The sequence below is a fragment of the Colletes latitarsis genome, chromosome 11 (assembly GCF_051014445.1).
Source record: "Colletes latitarsis isolate SP2378_abdomen chromosome 11, iyColLati1, whole genome shotgun sequence".
NCBI classification, from domain to species: Eukaryota; Metazoa; Arthropoda; class Insecta; order Hymenoptera; family Colletidae; genus Colletes; species Colletes latitarsis.
In genome coordinates this window covers 17,416,672-17,440,074 of record NC_135144.1, presented here as the reverse complement: position 1 = coordinate 17,440,074, position 23,403 = coordinate 17,416,672, and the positions used below count along the sequence as shown (strand labels likewise).

Genomic DNA, 23,403 nt, shown 5'->3' with positions numbered 1-23,403 from the left:
ATAAGTCCATTAGCAGGCCCAAACGAAAATGCTCCCTTCTCCTTTCCTTTTCCTAACTTCTGCTATCACGTTTACCATTCCTCCGTACAGAAAACTAATAGAATTATTTATAGACGTTTATTATTTCGAATGCGACGATTTCGTTCGAACCAATAGACAACTCAGAGTAATCGGGACGAATAATAGCGAATACCCTCGAGCAAAAGAATTTTCTCGATCAGTTTCTTGTCCGATTGTGTAACGTCAGTGTCTCATTTCGCAGTCGGTGTGAGCGAGTCCACCCGGTTGAGCCGAGCGAGGAGCGCGTTTCCCAAAGATTTCCAAAGGGATCAGGTCCAGGAGGATCATCTCTCAGATTACAACGATAGCAACAGCGAGAACTCGAAGCAGGAAGGCTCGTCGAGGTCCACGGTGGACATAGCCGCCATTACCGGAAGCTGTCTGCTGACCGTGGTTTTGCTCAGCACAATGGGCAGCCTTGGGTTCATTATGTACAGGTAATTAGCTCGTTTGTAAAACTGGCTGGCCTGGCTGCTTGTCATTCCCGTGATAGATTTAACGAGGAATTTGTGTTGCAGACGCAGATACCTGAATCCACCGCAGACGCTAAACAGCGACAAATGCAGTAATCCCGATAGTTCCGGTTACATCGACGATTCCACTATTCGCGTAAGTATCAGAAACTCGTTAACACGTTCGCTGCCGTCGACATATGAATTAATCTATTAAAATGATGCGTTTCGTTCAAAATATCTTGAAGAATTTTTTAAGTCGTCGACAGTGAACGTATTAAAAGACAGACTCAAACTAAATAGGACATACCTAAGAAGAAACGTTCTTGCATGCAATAGTACTCGGAGTCAAGAATAAGCCGTTCAAGTATTCACGTTGATACGGAGAACGTTGAGAGGGTCCGGAAAGTAAATTAAATGCTTGTGATGGTTACATATAGGCACACTTATGTGCTTCGGTATATACACCAAATGCGTCGACGCCCGAAACAACGCTCACCTGTCGCGTTTGTTGTTCCAGGATAATTCCGAAGAAATGTACAGCTTGGATAACGACTCGTTCCTAAATTCGTTAGAGGCGATGACAATACAGAACTACTGGACAGACAGCGTCAAGCACACGAAGCTATGACAAAAGCAGATAATCCAGTCCGGAAAGAGAATCGAAACGTTCAGTATTTCCGACGGTGAAGCGCACGAACAAATTTCATTGTTGGAGCAGTAGTACTTACTCGTTGCGTGCTAAGCGTTTTCTTTTTTCTTTTTTTGTTTGTTTTTAATTGGACAGAGGACGGTGGAGCCTGTACCGGTTTCCTCCTAATTTTGAAAACGATCCGCACGCGAAACAAGCGAGCAAAGCGTTTTTTTTATCCGTTCCCGGGTGTTTCTAAGCAAACTCTGTCGGTCGTGCAGTTTCGCGTAGAAAGCTGACGGTACATCGAAATTACAAGACGCTCACGCATTCCTACACACGTGTCGGGTATCGTACATCGCGCACGGTACGCGACTCGCAATATCCGCGTATATGCCTGAATTTTCGTTTCGTCACTAGCGCCGTTCCCTCTATTTTTCTACCGTGAATGCGATTGGACAGAAGTGAACGTTTTAGAAGTGAAAGCGACGACGACGCCGTTTTCGTTCGGACTGCAGTAATCGGTTGGTGCAATAACAGAGACATGTACTTTATCGATACGATTATTAACGATAAACTTTTAGAACAGTAAGTACAAATAAAACCATTAATTTTTAGTTAGGGATAATTAGAGAAGAGACGAGCGTTATTTAATAAGAACGAATTCCTACGAATCACCAGAGAAATACTTCCGAATACTATATGTACATACATATATACATACATATAGATATAGTATATAGATAAATAATGTACATAATAGTATATATACACTAGTATATATGTACATTATGTACATGCATGTATATGTATGTGTATGTGTATGTGTACGTACGTGTGTATGTTGTATAGTATATATACTTGTATTATGAATTTCAATTTGTAAATCTGTACTTACGTATCTGTTTTTAATTTGAGATCAAGCTTGAACATTCTTCGCGGTGTTCAAAGTTTAAAGAGTACACACGGTTCTAATAGGGTAATAGAAACCAAAACTAATCGCTTGCACATATACACGATCAGCTTGAAATATTTTCGAAACAGGATCGGACTAACAAAAGGATCGGACCAAATACAATACGTAGTTTCTAGCTTTACGCCTTTATAACATATCCAGCAGAATGATAAAGAAAAATAAATGATTAAATAAAACGGAGATTTGATTCAAGTTTTGCACTACAGTTCTAGCTTGTATATATGTACATGTACGTGCAGCGTACGATAATTACAGATGTATCTTATAAATGTGCAAAAAAAAATTTTTGCGTCGTTTCCCTGACCCGTCACACCCACGGAATACGATTTACGTTTTAGTAGAAGTTAGCGCGTGTTTGTTCAAATATACATACATATTTCTATACGAGCCTCGCGCGAACGAGGAAGAGAATTTATTGTGATAGATCGTAGCGTTTAATAAATGTAAAAAATTATCACCGATTCGTCTTATGGTAATGGTTGTGAATAAACCCACTCGTATATTATTAATTATTATTAATACAGCTGTGTTTCCCTTTTTATTTTTCCTCGACACAAACCGAACTTACTACTGCGTTCGACGCGTATGAATTAGAATCAGAGAAGGCGGACACGAATTAACTCATCTAGGAATCATTGTTTAGTATGTGGTTAATTGTATCATTCGTAACTATACGATATAATTATTAATTACATAGTAAATAATATGAGCATGGCTGCGATCTTTCTCGTATAGTTTAATATAAATATAGCTTCCTCGTTAAATCCAAAGCGATCAATACTTAGATTGTTTATCAAATCGTAACTCGCGCCATTTTTAGTTTTGATTCTTATAATTCACAGTGTTACAGTTTAATTTCATTCTGTAAATAGTAACGAGGGTTTAAGTATATTAATATAACGAGGGATTCTAGAGGCCAAAATAAGACGAAAATCAAGAATACCAATTTGTTGATGGAGGCTTCGTTAAAAAGTTATTAACGCTTAAAGTTCCGTCCGTACTGAATTTTTTTCTCGAAAATGCGCAAGATTTCTGTTAAGATTCCACATCGGGGGGCGACCCGAATCAAGTCATACGCCCCTGTCGTTGCCCCGTCGGGACCGACGCGCGACTGTTTTGGCGACGACGAGTTTGCAGTTGTTTCTTCTTCATATAACGACATGTTTTACTTTTCCGCGACTACGACGTTTATTCATGTTATGTATAATTAATAAATCTTGTTTGTGAGTTAACACCATTTCATTTCCGAGTCTTCTAACCGGGAGCTGCCCTCCAAACAATTTCGGGGGTATGTTTGATGACTAAAAATGATTGTAATTGACCCCCACAATCGAAAATAATTTTTCCATAATCATTTGAAATTTTTTAATTTTGTCGAATAATTTGTCAACCTACTCGAATTTTTTTCTCGAAAATGCGTAGGATTTCGAGGGTATGTTTAATGATTAAAAATGATTGTAATTGACCCCCGCAACCGAAAATAATTTTTTTAGAACAATTTGAAATTTTTTAATTTTGACGAAAAATTGTACACCTTCTCGAATTTTTTTCTAGACCGTGGGTAGGATTTCGGGGGTATGTCTATTCACCAAAAATGATTGTAATTGACCCCCGCAACCGAAAATAATTTTTTTAGAACAATTTGAAATTTTTTAATTTTGACGAAAAATTTTACACCTCGAATTTTTTTCTAGACTGTGGGTAGGATTTTGGGGGTATGTCTATTCACCAAAAATGATTGTAATTGACCCCCGCAACCGAAAATAATTTTTTCAGAATTAATTAAAAATTTTTTTTTTCGTCGAAAAATTTAGGCACCTACCCCCCCCCCCCCTGTCGATTTTTCTTAAAAATTCCTTTTTCATTTTTAGTAATTTTGTTTGTCGCCCTACAGAAAAGTTGTCTAATACTTTTTTGTAGGTACCCATGAGCTCTACTTCAGAAAAATGTTTCATTGAAATATATTCACAATTGTAGGAGTTATGGCTGTTTGAAAATTGGACCAGTTTTATGGGGTTTTTCTCATTTTGCGGGATCAAGGACCAACTTTTCGAATATTTTTACGATGTGTACATATTCTCCATCAAAATACGCGTAGTTTGCTTTTTTAAACATTAAAATCGTCCAATCCGTTCAGAAGTTATGACGTGTTAAAGATTCGCATGAAAATTCAAGCAGACATTTCTGGCCAGAAAATTATATTTTCGGTAAGGAATTTTTTTCTCGAAACTGAGTAGGATTTCGGGGGTATGTCTGTTGACCAAAAATGCCTGCAATTGATCCCTGCAACGAAAAATAATTTTTCCAAGACAATTTGAAAGTTTTTTTTTTCACTCAAAACTTTCATCACTTACTTGAATTTTTTCCTCGAAACTGAGTAGGATTTCGAGGATATGTCTATTGACCAAAAATGCCTGCAATTGACCCCTCCAACTAAAAATAATTTTTTCAGAGCGATTTAAAATTTTTGAATTGAATTGTTAATAACTTTTTAACGAAGTCTCCATCAACAAATTAGTATTCTTGATTTTCGTCTTATTTTGGCCTCTAGAATCCTCTATTAAAATTTTTCCCAGGGGTGGCCGAACACCCTGTAGATGCCAGGTAGTCAAATGCTAATTTGTTAAACATTCATGCATAAAAATCACTTTTTTATGCACTAACTATACAGGAATAGGTTAAGTAGATAGTATGTGCAGCCAGTCCTAAATAAAACGTCCCAAAACAAGAATAACGAATTTCCCCAAATAATGAAATGCATATTAATAACGTACTGAATTAGGCGAATCGAATGACGTATAATTCACCCCGATCGGTGAACAGTCCGTTTGCTAGGAATATACCGCCATATTTAATGATTTTATATTTCACAATTTTGCCAGGTTTTCCCGATTTTCAGCGTATGATACTCTAAAATCATTCCCCTTGGAAGATCGTCATGTTAAACTCGAAATTGTATGCCGGTTGGCTCAAATCGGATATCAGCTGTTTCGAGAACGAGAGGGAAAGACTTACATTCGCCCTCTTTCTCGAATCCACGAACCTGCCTGAAACGCCGGAACGGAACTCACGTATGTATGTACAGTTCCTTCAGGGCATCGGTTTGCCGTCTGGTGTTACTGGCAATGTGAACGACTAATGCCGGACAACTATAAACTGAATAATTTGAAGCAGCGTGGATCATCTGTGACTCGACGATACCAACCGGGGATTTAAAATACGTGCACCACGAGACGAAATTTCATGTAGCCAGTAGCAACCGCAATTTTGCCGCTGCGCGTCGTGAAGCGACGGCACACCGAACTATACTTACAGATAGTAAACACAGACCGTAATGTTAACAAGATTTTAACGAAGGCAAGAGAAGATGCAGTGTCCGTCGTTGATCTCGATATTGACAAAGATATACATAGCTCATATTGCCTATTGTATTTACGATATAACATTGTTGTTCGTGACACCGTCATGCCAGGCGCACGAGTTATGCTTGACGTCCTATTTGAACGAAAAGCCACGTCTGCAATTGCGGATTTACAGTTCCGTCGACGAGCGTCCCATCGACAGACAGCTCGATTTTGTTTATAGAACCGATGATTTTAATTATACGCACGCGAACAGCATGTGAGTACAGATTTTATGTTACCAAAGCTATACGATCCTCGTTACGATTAAATTTTCTTACATTTTCAAAGAATTAATTGCCTTTCAGTCCTGTAACGTTGAACATTCCACGCAAAACTCAGAACAATGGAACATTGTTCCTTCATGTCATTGTTGTTCCTAACGCTAAAAGAGAAGACAATAAGAGCATCGTCGATATACAAAAGGTATATAGCATGTAGAAATTATGTTCGAAGTATCCAAAATGTTCTATTTTGCGACCTAAAATAATTGATAACTTTATATTAATTTATTCAAACAAATTACACCCGAATGTCATTGTCGTTTGACACAACTGTATTTCAGGATCCGTACGCTTCTTATACTGCCATTAAACTGACAAGACATGTAATTCCTGAAGCAGAGGCCTTTAATTTATTGAGCGATAAAGATGAGGATACAAAGAAAAAGAAGAAGAAGAAAGAAAATTTTGTGCATCCAGTGACTCACATTAGGCCACGCGTTGCATTCACAATAATGACAGATGACGTGAAACTTCCTGTGCATAATGTACCGATGGAGCTTGTTAATCATCTCAAGTATGCAATTACAGTTGAATAAAATGTAATCTGATGTAATTTAATTATGCATACACAGTAATTCCATGGTAATTATATGGCAATTACATGGTATAATGTTGCTTAATGATTTACAATTATGATTATATAGTAATTACACGGTTTAATCAGATCACATTTTGCTCAATTCTGTCCATTATTAATCCTTCTATTGCTTCTGCAAATGGTTCGTTCAAAATAAGAATATAACGTCCATTTAATCTTTTATAATAGAATAATGCATGGCAGGACGTTTTTACCCATCGTTAACGACGATTTCCTGCAAATTCGACATCATGATTTAGTGAAAGTCACGCCTCAGAATAATACGATTAATATTACATTGCAATATTCTCCGATTTCGTATGGAAGATTAAGACTGATGCTTCACGTCGAAGCGACTATGCAAAGTTTGAAAAATCTCGGATTTTCCGATAAAGATACGGATGAAGTGAAAGGAATTTTTGTGGATACAAATATTTATATCTTAGGAGGAACTTTCCTTATCTCGACTCTCCATGTATGTAAATTGAATAATAGTATATGTGCACTACTGTTCAACAGTTTCGATCCTTAATTCAAGCTTATTGAACTAGGCTGCTATGGTATTTGAATTGAATGATAATTAGAACAAAATTTATAATGCACTTTAACGTTATGGTGTTCGGTATTATCGTAGGTACTATTTGATTTACTGGCCTTTGAAAACGATATCAGTTATTGGAGGAAAAAAGACAATCTTGTAGGCCTTAGTAAATGGACAGTGATATGGCGGGGATTTAGTCAAACTATCATATTCCTCGATTTGTTAAACGAAGGTTCCTCCTTGCTTCTTCTTATTCCGACTGGGATCGGATCTCTTATAGAGGTAAAAGTTGTACATTTGTGGTTACATAATACTCTGTACTTATGTTCCTATTTTTTCCAAACAGATATGGAAACTGACGAAGGTGTTGAAACTTAGGTTTAATAAAAATCATAATGAAATTGCAGCTGAAACTAAGACAAGAGAATTCGATGCAGAGAGCATGTATTATTTAAGTTATTTGTTATATCCTCTTGTTGTCGGAGGTGCAATTTATTCTTTGCTTTATCAGCCTCACAAAAGGTACGTGATTGTTTTTTATTAGTTTAATTGGAATATACACGGACACTTACTCATGCAATATTTAAAATTCCAGCTGGTACTCGTGGAGCATAAATTCGTTAGTGAAAGGTGTTTACGCGTTTGGATTTTTATTTATGCTACCTCAACTATTTGTGAATTATAAGTTGAAGTCCGTGGCACATTTACCATGGAGAACATTTATGTACAAAGCATTTAATACTTTCATCGATGATATATTTGCATTCATAATCACAGTACCGACCGCGCATAGGATAGCATGCTTCCGAGACGACGCAGTTTTTCTTGTTTATTTATATCAAAGATGGTGAGTCACATTTCCGCTTGTATACCGCGCCTGCTTACATCTTTTACGTACATCGTTGTTTGCAGGCTGTATCCAGTAGACAAATCTCGTCAAGACGTTGACTCCATCGATAAATCTACCGAGTTTAAAGACTCGAGTAAAAAAACTGACTAAAATAAATTACTATAACTTTTTTTTAATTGTTTTTACTTCAGTGTAAGATAGATTGATATTGCTGAGATTCGTTTAACAACTATTCAAAATAACGTACGATATCGTTAAGAACGCCTAAATGTTACGGTTTTTACACAGTTTTTAAATTAATCTTTTACTATTTAGTTATATTCTCGAGAAAAACTTGAGATAAAATTGTTTTTTTTTTTTATATATATACTAATTTTAACATTAGATAGAAAAGTATCGACTTGTTGATGCGCGAAATCACTGTGAAAACAAGTATATTTATTAAAACAGAGTGACTCGTATAACGTTGATTAAACGAGTTCTGACTGTCTTACAACTGTTTCCTTTTACGAACATTGCATTTGCGAGTAGTATTAAAATGATTTTCCAGTACCTTGAAGATAATAATGTTTGTAATTCGTTGGAAGTATCGAGATATTTACAATAAAAAAATATACAATTAATATAAATAGACAATTAATTATTTGCCGAGTAAATGAAACGGTAGTGTTCGTTGCGTCAATTATAGATAATAACGATTACAATTAGCATCGAATGGAGTTACTGCATGTAGTTTAGATAAGATAAGAACATTTTATATCAGACGCTGTTCAATTTACTTGTAGCCTAGATGATATTTACTAATCCACGAGTTGTAATATTTCGAAAGTTCAGATTTTTAAACATACATTTATGATGCTAGGATGCCCGAGTGGTACTGATGGGAATTACAAAGACGAAGTTGTATGATTATATTACGTAAGCTTCGTCGAGGTCGTTTCCAGTAACTGCCCGTGTCGCCCGTGTAATCGGTGCATTTAATTACTAGTATCACGTGAAATTAAGTACTAGCATAACTAAATTTTGGTCCAGTCGTCGAATGATAACATCAAGCACGCATCGGCCAATTATATAAACCGACGAGAACCACTTCAAAAATTTAAAAGCGTATCATTAACGGAACAATAAAAACGTATTGCTTTAAAGTCAATTAAGCGTATTTCTTTGGTTTTATCTGCGGTATTAACTGATAAGTATATTCTTGATAATAAATATAACAAGTAACATCGCCCATGAAAATATTAATCGAATGTTATGATATCTCTCGGAACTAAATGTATCTACGCGAGTAGAAGTTCAATTCTGTTTAATCGTGGTGAAAATATTTTCACGAAGCAATAAAACATACGCATGTTATTATCGATATTTAATACAACATTATAGTGAATTGAAACAATTACTTCAGAATGGATAATATTCTGCTTATCATTCAAGTGGTATTTTCCATTCTTCTTTTATTATTGTACTTTTGGTTCGCTAACGCAATTAAAAATCAATCATGCTTGGGTTTGAAACGCGAAATTTCAAGTAAGTATTTTTTCTTTTTGTTTTCAGTTATGAAAATAAGGTAAGTCCATTTGCTTCATATTATAACGATAAAAATTATTTGCAGGCATTCGTTTCTTATTAAAATTCTGGTGGTCGGAGTATTGCATCAATATGAAAAAGAGGAAACAAAAGAAATTGCATAATTGTAGAAACAATCCTTTAGAAAATTTCGAAATCAAAGACGAAGATGTATGTATCATTTGTCGAGTTAAATCGATAACTGTCTTTAATAAGAAAATAAATTGAAAATTTTTAGTCCTAAGATCAATGAATTTTAATAAAGTTTTTACGAGTAAACGGTAGTATGAATTCTTTAATGCATCATAGTGATTTTGATTTATATTCAGAGTAGTAACAGCATGCTCTTCTATGGCACTGATCAGAAAGAAAATTCTGTATTTATTAAATTCTCTTATAGAGGATTTGAAACAGTAGAATTGTCATTACACCTGACTACATCTGACGGTCGATTATACGTCTTACCTGGTATTAAAATTTTCATTTGTCAATAATTTTTTACTAGCCTATTGTTAATATGATGTAGAAAATAATTTAACAACATTGTCTCAACAGCATATCCTGATACCACATTAATGAGTAATCACAATCAAGAATGGACTGCAGGTGGTCTTAAAATTGAATTATTAAAATCTCAGGAACGTTGGAGAATAGTCTACAATGGTATGCTTAGAAATTTGAATGAAGTTGATGAATGTAGCAATGAGAATATGGACCATATTCGCTTCAACTTCATGTAAGAAACATACTCTTCATAATAACGTTTAGTCAATTTTGTTGAAAACTAAACGATGTTTTCGTTAGATGTTGTACGAAGTAATTAATATTTTATCTAGATTCATTGCAAATTTGAAACCATTAAAATGGCCAGACGATTGGAGCTCGAAATTGCATGCAGAAGCATTAGCTCTTGAACCATGGAAGAGCCTCAAATGGATGGACAAGATGTACTGTAGAAATATAAAACCACTTTTATAAATTAGTTTGTCGTTTATGTACATTGCCGCCCATAAGTATTCGAACATTCAGTTTAACGTTATTAGAAACATTATTGGGCGTCTTATTTTCTTGGAGTTGTAATAATTTAAAGATTAACGTGTCGGTCAAATGTCCCAATATTTATGAGTGGCAATGTAAACTGAAGGATGTTTTCAATATTCGCAGAAAATTACTAGAATACTCAGGTTTTGATCAGTTTGGGTCTATGTTGGGTCAAGTGACATATAGTAATGGAATTGTTTCTACTTTATATTTGCGTGGACTTCATCAATATCGTTGGGGAAAGCACGAGTCACAAGAGTTTCACGAATCTGTTACCCTGTTTGGTGTAATGCCGTATGGAGCAATATATTATCTCAGCGCGGGCAGCACGAAACATAGTTTTCCACAGTAAATCGAAAAGTTTATCGTAATCGTAAAGCCGCGAGAACCTTTGACGTTCCCTTACTCTATTAAACAATGTTCATTGCAGAATACGGTATGGTCAGTTAAATGATAACAACGAAGAAATTCGTGAGATAGATAATATAGAACTCGCGTTATCTGATTTTACGCAGGAGAAATTCATGGATAATTTGGAACACAGAGTGTGGTTCACAGGTTGCTTACAGTTTGTATGAAACTCCTAATTTACAAAGATCTGTACTTAATAGTAACATGTTTAATTTCAGCCAAAGGTAAAGAGTATAACATTCTTGTGAAACGCGATGACCCGGTAACTTTATATTATGGTCAGCCATCTAATTGGGCAAGTAAAATTGTGACCGTGAAATTAATGTTAAACGGGAGATCAGGTATTGCATCTACTGTCGAACACAAAACTTTTTCAATTTCACGGAAGAAATACAAATGTGTAAAAATGTTTTAATAGGTGTTGGATTGATGCAATTATGTTATCCTTACGATGGACCGTGTCAAGCAAAAACGCATACAAAATTCCCATATCTGAAACAACTTCGTACGTGCGTACAAACCAACGATTACGTACTACATTTCAACGACGAAAATTGTCGAAACGAAAATGCTGTTGGCGGGAAAGGATTCTCGCTTGCAACTTTAACTTCAATTAACGATGCAGATGTAAGTAGTGCCGCGGACGTCACGATATTGGTTTCTACAAGTATGTAAACGTATGGTGATTGTTGTAGGTCATTGTACCAAAGGGATTCTGCGTAACAGTACTTGCCCTTGAAATGCAATTACAAGCGCACAATGAATTACAGAAAGTAATTGACGATATTCAGAGTGTTAGTGTAGGTAGAAAGGAAGGCGATCTGGAAAAATACTGCGACGTGTAAATTATATTCATTCTCAAAATTCTAACTTGTTTATTACTTTATTACCAGGTGAATAATATTTATCATCCGTTTTGTTTCAGAGCTGTTCGTACTATTCGATCGACTCCTATGATAGCGGAAGTGAAGGAAGCAATTTTGAGAGCATTGAGAGACTTAGAATCTGAAGACAATAACGATAAACTGTACAGATATGCAGTAAGGTCTAGTGCTGTTGGCGAAGATAGCGAAGAAACCTCAGCAGCTGGCCAGAATACAACGTATTTGGGCGTACAAGGCGCAGATAATATTGTCAAGAATGTAGCCATGTGTTGGGCAAGTTTGTTCTCATACCAAAGTGTCAAATACAGGTAATTCGATGTTTTTAACGAGACAATTGCCTATAAAACGATCATAAATATTTGTCGATGTTAGGAAACAACATGGTGCGCTTGTAAAAGCATCTATGGGAGTTTGCGTACAAAAAATGGTGAATGCTGATGCTGCTGGTGTTATGTTTACAAGACATCCAACCACCGGAGATCCCTCGAACATGGTTATCACGGCTAATTATGGTTTGGGAGAGGTATGATTATACTAACATTAAATCGTTTAATAGTGAAAGGCAAACTAACCACATGTAACTTCTTTGATCCGCCTAGACTGTCGTGTCGGCAACGGTTGAACCGGACACGATAATCGTTCATAAAAGTTGGGACAACAAGTTCACCGTAAAAAGTTTAACGGTAGGAAATAAAAAGCAAAAAATGTTAGCAAGCAGCGATGGAGTGGTGACGATCAATTTGAACGATAAAGAGAATAAAGCTGTTTGTGTTTCGGAGGAGACTGTTCTTCGATTAGCCGCCATAGGAGCAAAATTGGAAACTCTGTTTGGCAGTGCACGAGACATAGAATGGGCGGTGATCGATGAAAAGATTTATTTACTCCAAGCACGACCTATCACCACATTATACGCGTGGACGGAGTTCGAGTTGAAACACGAATTGGATATAGGTGTGCCCAGCGACATAGACATGCTTATCTTTTCCAACGTAGGCGAAGTGTTTCCATACCCGATATCACCTTTAACGCTTTCCGTTATTATATACGGATTAAATAAAACATCGAAGAAAGTAGAAGCAACGATCGGTCGTCGATGTATGAACATAATAGGAATGAAATGCCTCTTAAATTATTACAATGTAAGTTACTTCGTGAATTTCATATACATATAGCAGCTCGGGATTCCTCATTTAAAATTAACAATTTATTCGTATCGATCGTAGACATTTTTAGAATATCCGACCAAAGAAATTTCAATTTCGCATAAAGTGGCCGATATAGCTGTTAGCGGAACCGTTATAATAACACCAGAGATTCATAGAGTTGCTTGCGAAAGAAACGGCTTGGCTAGTCCACACCAACAATTTGCGTCACTTTTTAGAATGATAAAAGAAGTGACGAAGAATAGTACAGTGGAGAAAACTGCCAAAGAAATCGATCGAAATTTTGTTCTGAACGCTGAACATTTTCAGACTGCACATAGTTTATACAACGAGATCAATGAAAATTTTCCTGTATATTTGGAGGTAAATCCTCGAATATTGTAGAATTTTGTAACTATTGAAATACACATTGGTGTTTTCAGGTAACGAAATATCATATGCATACATCAAGAGTCAGTATTTCTTATCAAATATTTACAATGTCGCTATTGACAAATGGTTATGAAGATATCGTACCAGATCATTTTTTAGACATTGCGGTATTGTTAAGCTCTTGTAGCGATATCATTAGCGGCGATGTGCTAACGATGCTTAAGAAAATAGCAAATTACATCAGGACAGATAAAAAAGATAAGGAATTTAGAGTATTGGATCCTAAGGAAGCTATTAATTGGCTGGAAGTCAATTGTTTACCAGCAGCAAGAGAATTTGAAAACCTTCTTAAAAAGCATGGACATAGGTGTATCCAAGAAATGGATTTTATCTCCGAACCCTGGGCACTTAAGCCCGAGAATCTTATCACCACGCTTCAGGTAAATCAAATCGTATTACCCGATTTTTAATTTCTCAGTAGTGCATATATCATTTTATGTTTGTAAAAAATAATATAGTTAAATTGCAATCTCAGAATGTGCGAGTCGATGAATGAAACGCGATAGAAAAAAAAATTTGACCATAAATGTAAATTTCACATTAACGATAATATGTTTATTAGACGATGATGACGTCGTCAGAAACAAGCAACACCAAGAAACCACTTAATGCGGAAGAAACAGTGGCATCATTAAAGACGCCGAAATCATGGATTGTTAAGTTGCTTTTAAAGAAGCTCGTACCACTTTTTAGAGATGCTGTTGTACGTAGAGAAATGACGAAAGCTATATTCGTAAATGTCATACACAAATTTAGGTTGGCATACATAAGACTGGGAAAGCTGATGGTTCTAGAGGAATATTTACCCAGTGCGGATCTTATATTCTTTTTAACGAACGACGAAATAGGCCAGCTGTTAAATCATCGTAACACAACGTTTGTTCAAAAGTAATCGACTATATCGGTATTTGGAGCTCTATTATTTCTCGATACGATCATAATCGATGATGCGTTTTAAAAAATTTTTATAGAGCATTCCGTAGAAGAAGGATCTTTCCACGATTGAGAGAACATCAGTATTCTGAATTCAATATTGGAATGCCAATACCAATAAAGGTACTGTATAGAGTTATAAAGAAGAAATCTACCTTTTTATCCACAACATATGTTTTTATAATAGTAATGCTATTATTGAGCCCTATTCAATGAAAGTCTTTTAGGGTTTCCTTTTACTAGGTGTATACTACAATGTTTGCTTAATGACAATTAAAAATCAATTTCCACGTTCGTAGCCTACCCTCATCAGATACTAAAAGCCAGCGTTTCCACATTCTAGAATGATTTAGATATGGTAGTGCCTGATGAGTCCGTGAAGATTCAAGGAACACCTGTGTGCGGTGGTTCTGTACGCAACAGAGCGTGCGTGATAACAGACTTATCGGATGCACAGAAGATACAAAATGGCGATATTTTAATTACTTACGCCACCGATATAGCTTGGAGCCCGTATTTCGCGTTACTGAGTGGTATAGTTACGGAATTGGGTGGACTTATAAGCCACGGAGCTGTGGTAGCTAGAGAATACGGACTGCCTTGTATAATTAACGCCAAGAGGGCTACGCATTTGTTTCACACAGGTGACGCGTCGTTGTATCATTTAAAGTAACCAAAACCAATAGACTGCACTGTAATTTAAATCCGTTTTTAGGCGACACCGTGTTACTAACCGCAGATACTGGAATTTTGCAACTAGTGAAAAGACACGATCAAAAGGATGCAGGGACTTGCAAATGATATTCTCCACTGCGAATATAATATTTTTCTATAAATATTGCATTAAATTTCAATAACAAGCAATACTATTTCGCGCATGTCGCGCGTGCTTTTATTTAAATTTACATCTCAGGATGACATTTGTTAAGTTTACCCAAGACAATAGCAATTGAATTCGAAGACTGGAATCAAGAGAATGCTATTGTAACGGTATAAAAATATAACGGTCAACGTAATAAATTACTTACTTAGTTCTTTAAGTTACTACTAGAGTTATACAGTGGTAACGCGGTTAGGATCAGCCACCATTGTTGGAGTATTAGTTGTTGTATCACTGGCAAGACACGATAATTGCAACTGCATGGACGTTGCCACTTTCGATAGTAGCATATCGACACGCATTCGATCTTCTTTGCTGACGGGTTGGGGTATCGCGTCCAAAGCTTCCTCGAAGAAATTTCTATCGATCAAAAGTTACGTTGAATATCTATACTCTAATTATGAGATTTGAAGTTTCAGGAACGACTGTAGAACGAGGATAATTACTTGGCTCTAGTTGTACTATAAGATTGCAAGGCATTTCGTAGAAGTATGATGTCAGTTCGTGCTTGCACAATCCCTGCAGGTCGAAATTGCGTGACGCAGGACATAAGTCTGGCAAGCTCCTCCGCTACTGTTTCTACGATATGGGACAGCACCCGTTGCAACAGAGCTGGTGCAACGCGACGCACCTACGAAGAAATAAATCGTGACAATGATCGCTACAATTCGATACTAGCAAGGAGACATACCAAAGCGTGATCTCGCTTTTCTAATGAACTCGTAGGGCAGTAATAATACTTAAAATACCGAAGCTGATGATATATGACTTTAGGCATAAATGGTTAATAGTTAATTAATATTTAAAGTTAAAATTTTGAGGGATTGGGTCTGGGTTAGGTTAGGTATTTCAAGCTCCATCACTGCGAGAAAGTCCATTAAAAATGATCACGTTTGGACATGACTGCTTATAAAAATAAAATGATTGATGGGTAAATACTTCTGCATGTACTGCAATTAAATTCGCCAGTATTTCCTGTGCGTACGGTCTCACGTGAGTCGGTTCAGTTTCAAAGTCCCATTCCAAACCACCGAGGTACATGCTTGGTTCAATCGTGCCGACCAATGGGTCGCAACGACGTTCCAAGTACGCGTCCAATACGGCAGTGTCTAATGTTTCCAGTTGCGTCCAATCGGAATTCCATCCGACCGCATTCGACAAACTCGGGTAATCCAGGTCCTTTGCCGAGTCTCCGATTTTTGGTAGGATGGTGTTCAGTGTATAACGAATATTACTTAATGAAATCAAGAGGCATTGTTCCCATGTCTGATAACAAATTCAGAAGTAACGCTAAAATACAGCATCAACTTCAAAAGATGTTACAAAATGAATTTGTTTACTGTTCGTTGAAAAAGTCCACTATTCGTACTACTAATTTTTTATCATCCCTGTGTAATGAAAGACTTACCGGGCCTTGATGTTTATTGCCCTTGTTCGTATAGCCGGAAGGGGAACCGACCAGTTGAGATACCGACTGTTCGTCATCCTCTAGGGCTTCCTCGCAACCACTAAATGCCAATTGTTGCAAACATCGCGCAAATGACGTAAACAACGTTTTAATAGAGTTATAGTATAGTTGCTGATGGACGGGGTTAGCGAACAATGCTCCTTCTCGAGGACCGCAGGCAACTACCGTGTCTCGTGCTCGCGTTGAAACTTCCCTGGTCATTTCCTCGAACAGATATGGCTGTTTACAATTAGAAATTACATGTTCGATCAACAAATGGCTGTGCAAAAATTCCGACATACGATATTAAATACGTACCACTCTTGTAACACCACCGTCTTCGTTCAAGTACTCAATCTGCCAAGTTTCTTTCTTGTACAAAGCTGCTATGTTCTCCGCCGTTTGTTTAAATAGAGCAGCGAAGCACTGTAATCTGTATAACGATTCTTAGTTTATTATAGAACAAAGATATATGATATTTATCACAAAAAAAAAAAAAAATTGTACCTCAGATCCAGTATAAGTTTTCCGAAAATATCTAGTGCGTCGCTTGGCAAATCCAAATGGATCAATGAAGCATACATCTGTCTGATTCTACGCAAGATATGCAAAAGCCATACTGCGTCTAAATCATTGCTACACGTGTTCCTCATAGCTTCCATGGCATATTGCATGCTCGACAGCACTAAATTCTGCATTAAAATGATTAATTACGTCAACAAACATTTCGTCTTTAAATAATTTTAATCTTACAGGGGACGACTACAGACGTGGAAATCGATTTTTAACGATCGACTTCCACATTCTCCCCTTATCGGATAAATTTTTAATAAACGTTAAATTACTTTGAAGGGCGTTTGTTTCTCTGCATCCACGGCAACGTGCAATTGTCCTGTGAAGTAACTTTGACCTAATCTCCACAAATCTGGCAGCTGTTCGACGACAACGTCGCAAATTGCTTCGATACACGATATTTGCGGCGGAACAGCAGATCCATCGTTTTTGTTTGATTTCAATTGCTTATTGATCTGCATTAATTTTGTTTTGTTCAAATCATCGCCACTCGAATAATCTATTTCCAAATGTTCTTGCGCGCAACTGGTGATACTTTTCTTCAAATAATTCGCGTGTGACACTGGAAAATGTAATTATCAGCATTTTACTGCGTACAATAATACTATCACGTGTAGCAATGGGAATTTTTTTAAACGCAAAGCATCATTCTAGCATTGGAGATTTCAATGCCGACGGCACGCTCCTCGTTCATAGTGATGTAAAATGGCAAAAAGAAAAGTCCTACGCGTACTATTTATATCGTGTATAACATAAATTTCATCTGTTATTCCCTATTTAAATAAAGATTTATTCGACCGCCCAACACTGACGAGTACACGTGCGTGCATTTCAATACACCTGTCTATCTATGTCTGAAATAGACGTCGTAAACCAAACCAAACCCATAATCTCTAATTAATACCTATTGCATCCCAAGCTGGATCTCCTTCAGCTTCTAAATTAACAAGATTTCTAATAATCTTTTTATGTTCCTCCAAACTGAATGGCATTTCTTCTAGCTTCTTTCTCAGAAATACTTTAAGCATTTCAACTCTATCGTCGATCTCTTGTAACAATTGTTTAAATACTTCGATTTCTGTGTTTTTGAATAAATTCTTTACTCTGGCGTAATCATTGATTACGAGATCGTAATTGCCTCGTTTTATGTTCTTTTCTATATTAATTGGCATACAAAAGAGGAACTTGTATCGTTGTGTTACGGCTAGAGCGTTTCTCGTCGCATCGGCTCTGTCTCTTCTTGCTAATACATCGTCGAATAATTTGTTAGCCTCTGACATGGACTGCTGAATAGCTTTTTCTAATTTCACAGTAGGGTCTGTACCATAATTTTTAATATCAGTTTCAAATTGTTCTTTTAATAACATTATTGTATCTAGTTGCTCCATTACAGACCCTACATTGGCCTTGAAAAGTTACAGAAAGGAGTAAGTAACAACGTAGGAATGCACGTTATTCCTGTTATTAATTTAATTACCTTCAAAAATGATAACTGACCCTCCTTCTGAGAATTCACTTTTCTTTTAAGATATGCCAATCCAGCTTTTAAGTCCTCAAATGTGGTGGCATGATGGTGCTGTAATAAAAACCAACCAGGATGAAACTTTTCACTGGTAAGATCTCCACTACCTTCTCCAAACAGTTCTATTAGCTCATCTTCAGGAAACTTTTTGCTGCAAAGAAACACATCAAGTTGCCTGTGTCAACAAAAAAAGTACAAAATAAACTCACTCATTGCCTTCTACGCTTAGACCCAGAGGATCTTCCTGCTGATAATTTGTCGGTGATAATGTTCTTCTTCCCCATACAAAACTTTGCATTGGAGCTTCTTCCACCCATACTGCAGACTCTTTCATGGGACCTATAGTTTCATGATAACCACGGAACTGTACAGTAGAAGTTCCTTGTCCTCCACTACGTGTGGTTACTATGATGTCACCGCGACCTTTACAAGGTCCTGATCTGGCAATAATTTTATTATTCGATTTCCATTCCGCGGACAGGAGACAATCGCACCCGCATATTGTTAGACCTACAAGAATTAAACGTTACGTTCGTTTTAGTGAAAATTTGGTTTTCCAAGTACCTTTCCTAAGCGAAACTAACCTACGAGATCCTGTACTTTGTTCCCCAGGAATTCTCCGCGAACAATTACGCGAGTTCCTGGCGGTCCTTCCTTAGGTGATATTCCCGTTACCACCGGCGGAGGACCCATCTTCCCGATTATAGTTTAATACAAAATTCCTTCTATCTTCGTACAAGTAAATATCGATCACGCATAGTTCTAACCTCGATCATTGATCCGTGATTGAAGGTTCTACTTTTGAAACATTTTCTGAATAGATACACCTAGTTCATGTTTAACTTTTTCAAATCTTTCCTAGAACCGAATCTGTCTGATGTTTATTACTAGGACAAGACATGGATGCATAGGTTAGAGAGAAAAAAAAAAACTTAACGCCTGTCAAAATAAATGACGACTGATATAGATATCAATGACATAGGCGGCCATCGAGGCAGGGATACACGAGGGGTAAATTCAGAAAAACTGGAACTTCTGGTTTTTCCAAAATTTTTTCTATGAAACATAAGTACGTTATTTATGCACCTGATCCTCTTTTTACATGTTGAAAACTTACTGTGCAATACAAAATCGCGTAAAAAGAATTGTGCAACTGCTGATTAACAGGAATACAACTAGAACTTGGTATTAAGATGATTACGATCTTTTTACCTAGGTAGAATATTCTTTCTAATTACGAATGAATTCAAAAAAATTATCAATATATATATATATATATATATATTTATAATATTACATTATGAATGACACACTTACTTCTGCTATACAAGTCACAAATTATATATAAAGTGATATTTTTTATAAGTAGATTTTCGTTGTGAAATCGAAATATTTTTCCACGCTACAGTCAACTTCCTTCTTCGCATCTTCATTTCTTTTCATAAATATTCTATCAGATTGAGATTTGATAATTGTGGCGGTGGTTTTAATAATTTGAGAACATTACAGAGCAACCATTCCCTAACAACACACTAAAGTGTGTTTAGGGTCATTATCTTGCTGGAAATGATATGCAGAGATGCCAGATTCAGCACCCGGTGCCCTACTCACACATACCAGATCACGCGTACGTGAGCTCGTGGAGTTTCGGAAAGTCGACAAAGGCAAACTGACACATGCCCTCTTTCTCGATTATTCCGAAGCTGCCCGAAGTAATTTCGGACCGCCTCATGGGAGTCGAGAGAAAAAGGCTCACATTTGCCTTCTCACTCTTAACAACTGAAATCCGATCTCCCGTCTACGGCATACGATTCGGAATCTCGACTGCCCAGGTATTTTTACTTGCTTTTCCTAGAGTTAATTACTGAACTCTGCAAATTACTCCTGGTTTCTATTTGCCTCAGATGACCTCTGATGGCCAGTGCTGACAAAAGTAGAGAACTCCCGACAACTTTTGACACCATACAGCGACTGTTACTGACTGCTTCTGATTACTGCTTGCCTCTGCTGGACTCTGCTGACCATCGCTTATATTTCTGACAACTTATAACGATTACTACTGACTTCTGCTAACCTCTGTTGGTCTTTGCTGATCTCTGTCAGCGTGTGCTTGTCTCTGCTGAACTTTCCTGGCCTCTGCCGAACGCTACTGACAACTGCAGGTATTTCTGATAATGTATAACGATTAATACTTACTACTGCATGCTCCTACAAGTCTCTGCTTGTCTTTGCAGGTTTCTGCTTGCCTGTGCATACCTTTGCTGCCCTCTGCTGAACACTGCTGACAACCCCTGATGCTTCTGACATTGTATAACAATTACTACACGCTACTGTTCGCCCCTGCTGTTCTCTGCTGGCCTCTACTGACCGCCGCTTATATTTCTGACAACGTATAACGATTACGACTGGCTACTGTCAGCCTCTCCCAGCCTCTGCTGACCTCTGCTGACCACCCCCGATGCTTTTGGCAACGTATAACGATTACAACTTGCTACTGCTTGCCCCTGCTAGTCTCTGCATATCTCTGCATCCGTCTGCTGACTTCTGCTGGCCCCTGCTGACCACGCTGACCTTTGTTAACAACTTCTAACATGATGTACATGTATTAAAACTTTGTATAATGTAAATCTATGACAATAAATGATATAATTTCAAAGAATTCTATGTGTTCTCATCACTTTTACCTTTCTTTTCCTCTCCCCATTGTTCCCTTAGTTATAAGAAACCGTTTCTCTACTTAAAACTGGAATTCCAAAGTGCCCGGAGCGTTTTCTGAAATGCCGGTGACCTTGACCCACTTTCGAAACTGGGTCAAGGCCAAATCCTGATTCCCAAAGCGCCCGGAATTTTTCTAAGATTCGATGGCCTTGACCTACTTTCGAAATTGGGTCAAGGCCATCCGGATTTCCAAGTCGGCCGGAAGATTTCTGAAATTTCGAATGGCCTTGACCCACTTTCGAAATTGGGTCAAGGCCATCCGGATTTTCGAAGCGCCTGGAAATTTTCTAAGATTCGAATGGCCTTGACCCACTTTCGAAATTGGGTCAAGGCCATCCGGATTCTCGAAGCGGCCGAAAATTTTCTAAGATTTCAAATGGCCTTGACCCACTTTCAAAATTGGGTCAAGGCCATCCGGATTCTCGAAGCGGCCGGAAGATTTCTGAAATTTCGAATGGCCTTGACCTACTTTCGAAACTGGGCCAAGGTCAAGGTCAAATTCGGATTTCCAAAGTTCCCGGAACATTTCTAAAATGCTGGTGAACTTGCGAAGAAGGTGGTACGCATCTTATAGGTCAGAGAATGATTTGGAGAGGAAAAGGACGGTAAAAAATGATGAGAATACATAGAATTCATTGAAATTATATCATTTATTGTCATAGATTTACATTATACAAAGTTTTAATACATATAAACATATTATATTATATTACATCATGTCACAAGTTGTCAGCAACGGTCAGCAGTGGTCAGCGATGGTCAGCTGACGTCGGGAGATGTTGGCAGAGGCCAGCTTAGGTCGGGAGATGCTGGGAGAGGTCAGCAGAGGCTGGCAGTAGCCAGTAGTAATCGTTGTACGTTGCCAGAAATATAAGCGGTGGTCAGCAGTGGTCAGCAGCGGTCAGCAGAGGCCAACGGAGGCCAACGGAGGCATGCAGAGGCAAGTAGAGTCCAGCAGGGGCAAGCAGTAACAAGTAGTAATCGTTATACGTTGTCGGAAGCATCAGGGGTGGTCAGCTGTGGTCAGCAGAGGCTAGCAGTGGCAAGTAGTGGCAAGCAGAGTCCAGCAGGGGCAGGCAGTAGCAAGTTGTAATCGTTATACGTTGTCAAAAATGTAAGCGGTGGTCAGCAGCGGCCAGCAGAGGTTGGGAGAGGCTAACAGTAGCCAGTCGTAATCGTTATACGTTGTCAGAAGTAACAGGAGTGGTCAGCAGCGGTCAGCAGAGGCCAGCGGAGGCTGGCAGACGTCAGTCGCAATCGTTATACGTTGTCAGAAATTCCAGGAGTGGTCAGCAGCGGCCAGCAGAGGCTGGGAGAGACTAACAGTAGCCAGTCGTAATCGTTATACGTTGTCAGAAATTCCAGGAGTGGTCAGCAGCGTTCAGCAGAGGCCAGTGGAGACCTGTTGACGGGAGGTCGGATATTAGTTATTTAAGAGCGAGAAGGGAAGTGTGAGCCTTTCTCTCTCGACTCCCACGAGACGATCCGAACTTACTTTGAGCAACTTCGGAGAATCGAGAAAGAGTGTATGCGTCATTTTGCCTTTGTCGGGTTTCCGAAACTCCACGAGCTCACGTACGCGTGATCTGACATAGTGTGAGAGAGCACCCTCGGTGCCTTTCTGGCGTCTCTGGTGATATGGTGGCATTTGCAATTTTTCAGCCGAAGATTTAAAATTTTCTTGTAATAGCATCTCTACTACTAACTTAAGTGCATGCTCAATTTTGCGAGTAACTGCATATTGGCCAAATATTTGATCCAACAAAGTATGCAAATAGAACAAAATTCAATAAAAAAATCCCAGCTCCTGGTTTTCGTGTCGGGTGTATGCATTGATCAGGTTCATGCTTTTACTGCAACATATATGTATATATAATAACAAACCGTAATAAACAAAAGGTTTTGCGCATGCTTGTCTTAAAATATAGAATATATAGAATGGTCGTGTTGATGATAATGTCGGTGACGCTTATTCGCGTTGAACGAGAGTAGATCGGCATTGTTTAATAAGAATTCGTCTTTAATGCGATTGATCGACGCGCCATCTTCGGAATACAAGCA

The 23,403-nt window shown here is 37.8% G+C and overlaps 4 protein-coding genes across 10 annotated transcripts in view; 3 read left to right on the top strand and 1 right to left on the bottom strand.

The window, feature by feature from the left end:
* The window catches only part of LOC143347721 (uncharacterized), a 36,612-nt gene extending 33,972 nt beyond the window's left edge, over positions 1–2,640 (top strand). For 4 of the 5 annotated variants that reach the window (XM_076777164.1, XM_076777167.1, XM_076777168.1 and 1 more), the window contains 3 exons: positions 263–497; positions 579–669; positions 1,033–2,640. In XM_076777164.1, the coding sequence (XP_076633279.1) occupies positions 263–497; positions 579–669; positions 1,033–1,143 (437 nt within the window). In that variant the 3' untranslated portion in view covers positions 1,144–2,640. Of the gene's footprint in view, positions 1–262; positions 498–578; positions 670–851; positions 960–1,032 lie in introns of those variants that run through there. The other variant, XM_076777165.1, reaches the window with a different exon arrangement.
* A 2,392-nt stretch (positions 2,641–5,032) lies between these two features.
* Positions 5,033–8,408, top strand: LOC143347506 (lipid scramblase CLPTM1L). Its single transcript, XM_076776705.1, has 8 exons — positions 5,033–5,740; positions 5,829–5,946; positions 6,086–6,318; positions 6,571–6,856; positions 7,016–7,204; positions 7,269–7,444; positions 7,518–7,769; positions 7,835–8,408. The coding sequence occupies exons 1-8, from the start codon at positions 5,487–5,489 to the stop codon at positions 7,920–7,922; spliced, it is 1,596 nt and encodes a 531-aa protein (XP_076632820.1). The 5' UTR covers positions 5,033–5,486; the 3' UTR covers positions 7,923–8,408.
* Positions 8,409–8,633: 225 nt separating this feature from the next.
* Positions 8,634–15,051, top strand: LOC143347504 (rifampicin phosphotransferase-like). The gene is made up of 19 exons (XM_076776700.1): positions 8,634–9,299; positions 9,385–9,509; positions 9,668–9,806; positions 9,894–10,074; positions 10,175–10,285; positions 10,503–10,727; positions 10,810–10,937; positions 11,009–11,131; positions 11,209–11,417; positions 11,486–11,631; positions 11,716–11,982; positions 12,047–12,197; positions 12,274–12,813; positions 12,898–13,200; positions 13,260–13,649; positions 13,832–14,157; positions 14,241–14,325; positions 14,546–14,846; positions 14,918–15,051. The coding sequence occupies exons 1-19, from the start codon at positions 9,179–9,181 to the stop codon at positions 15,001–15,003; spliced, it is 3,957 nt and encodes a 1,318-aa protein (XP_076632815.1). The 5' UTR covers positions 8,634–9,178; the 3' UTR covers positions 15,004–15,051.
* On the bottom strand, positions 10,176–19,607 carry Sec5 (exocyst complex component secretory 5). 3 transcript variants are annotated; one of them, XM_076776704.1, is made up of 12 exons: positions 19,209–19,607; positions 18,834–19,134; positions 18,580–18,775; positions 18,007–18,508; positions 17,375–17,664; positions 17,037–17,221; positions 16,848–16,962; positions 16,491–16,769; positions 16,022–16,348; positions 15,529–15,713; positions 15,231–15,442; positions 10,176–10,288 (listed from the first exon to the last, which is right to left on the bottom strand). In XM_076776704.1, the coding sequence occupies exons 1-11, from the start codon at positions 19,315–19,317 to the stop codon at positions 15,256–15,258; spliced, it is 2,676 nt and encodes an 891-aa protein (XP_076632819.1). In that variant the 5' UTR covers positions 19,318–19,607; the 3' UTR covers positions 10,176–10,288; positions 15,231–15,255. The 3 variants fall into 3 exon arrangements, with proteins under 3 accessions (XP_076632819.1, XP_076632818.1, XP_076632817.1); XM_076776703.1 differs by lacking the exon at positions 10,176–10,288 and adding an exon at positions 15,067–15,164; XM_076776702.1 differs by lacking the exon at positions 10,176–10,288 and having other exon boundaries at positions 15,067–15,442.
* Between the last annotated feature and the right edge of the window lie 3,796 nt (positions 19,608–23,403).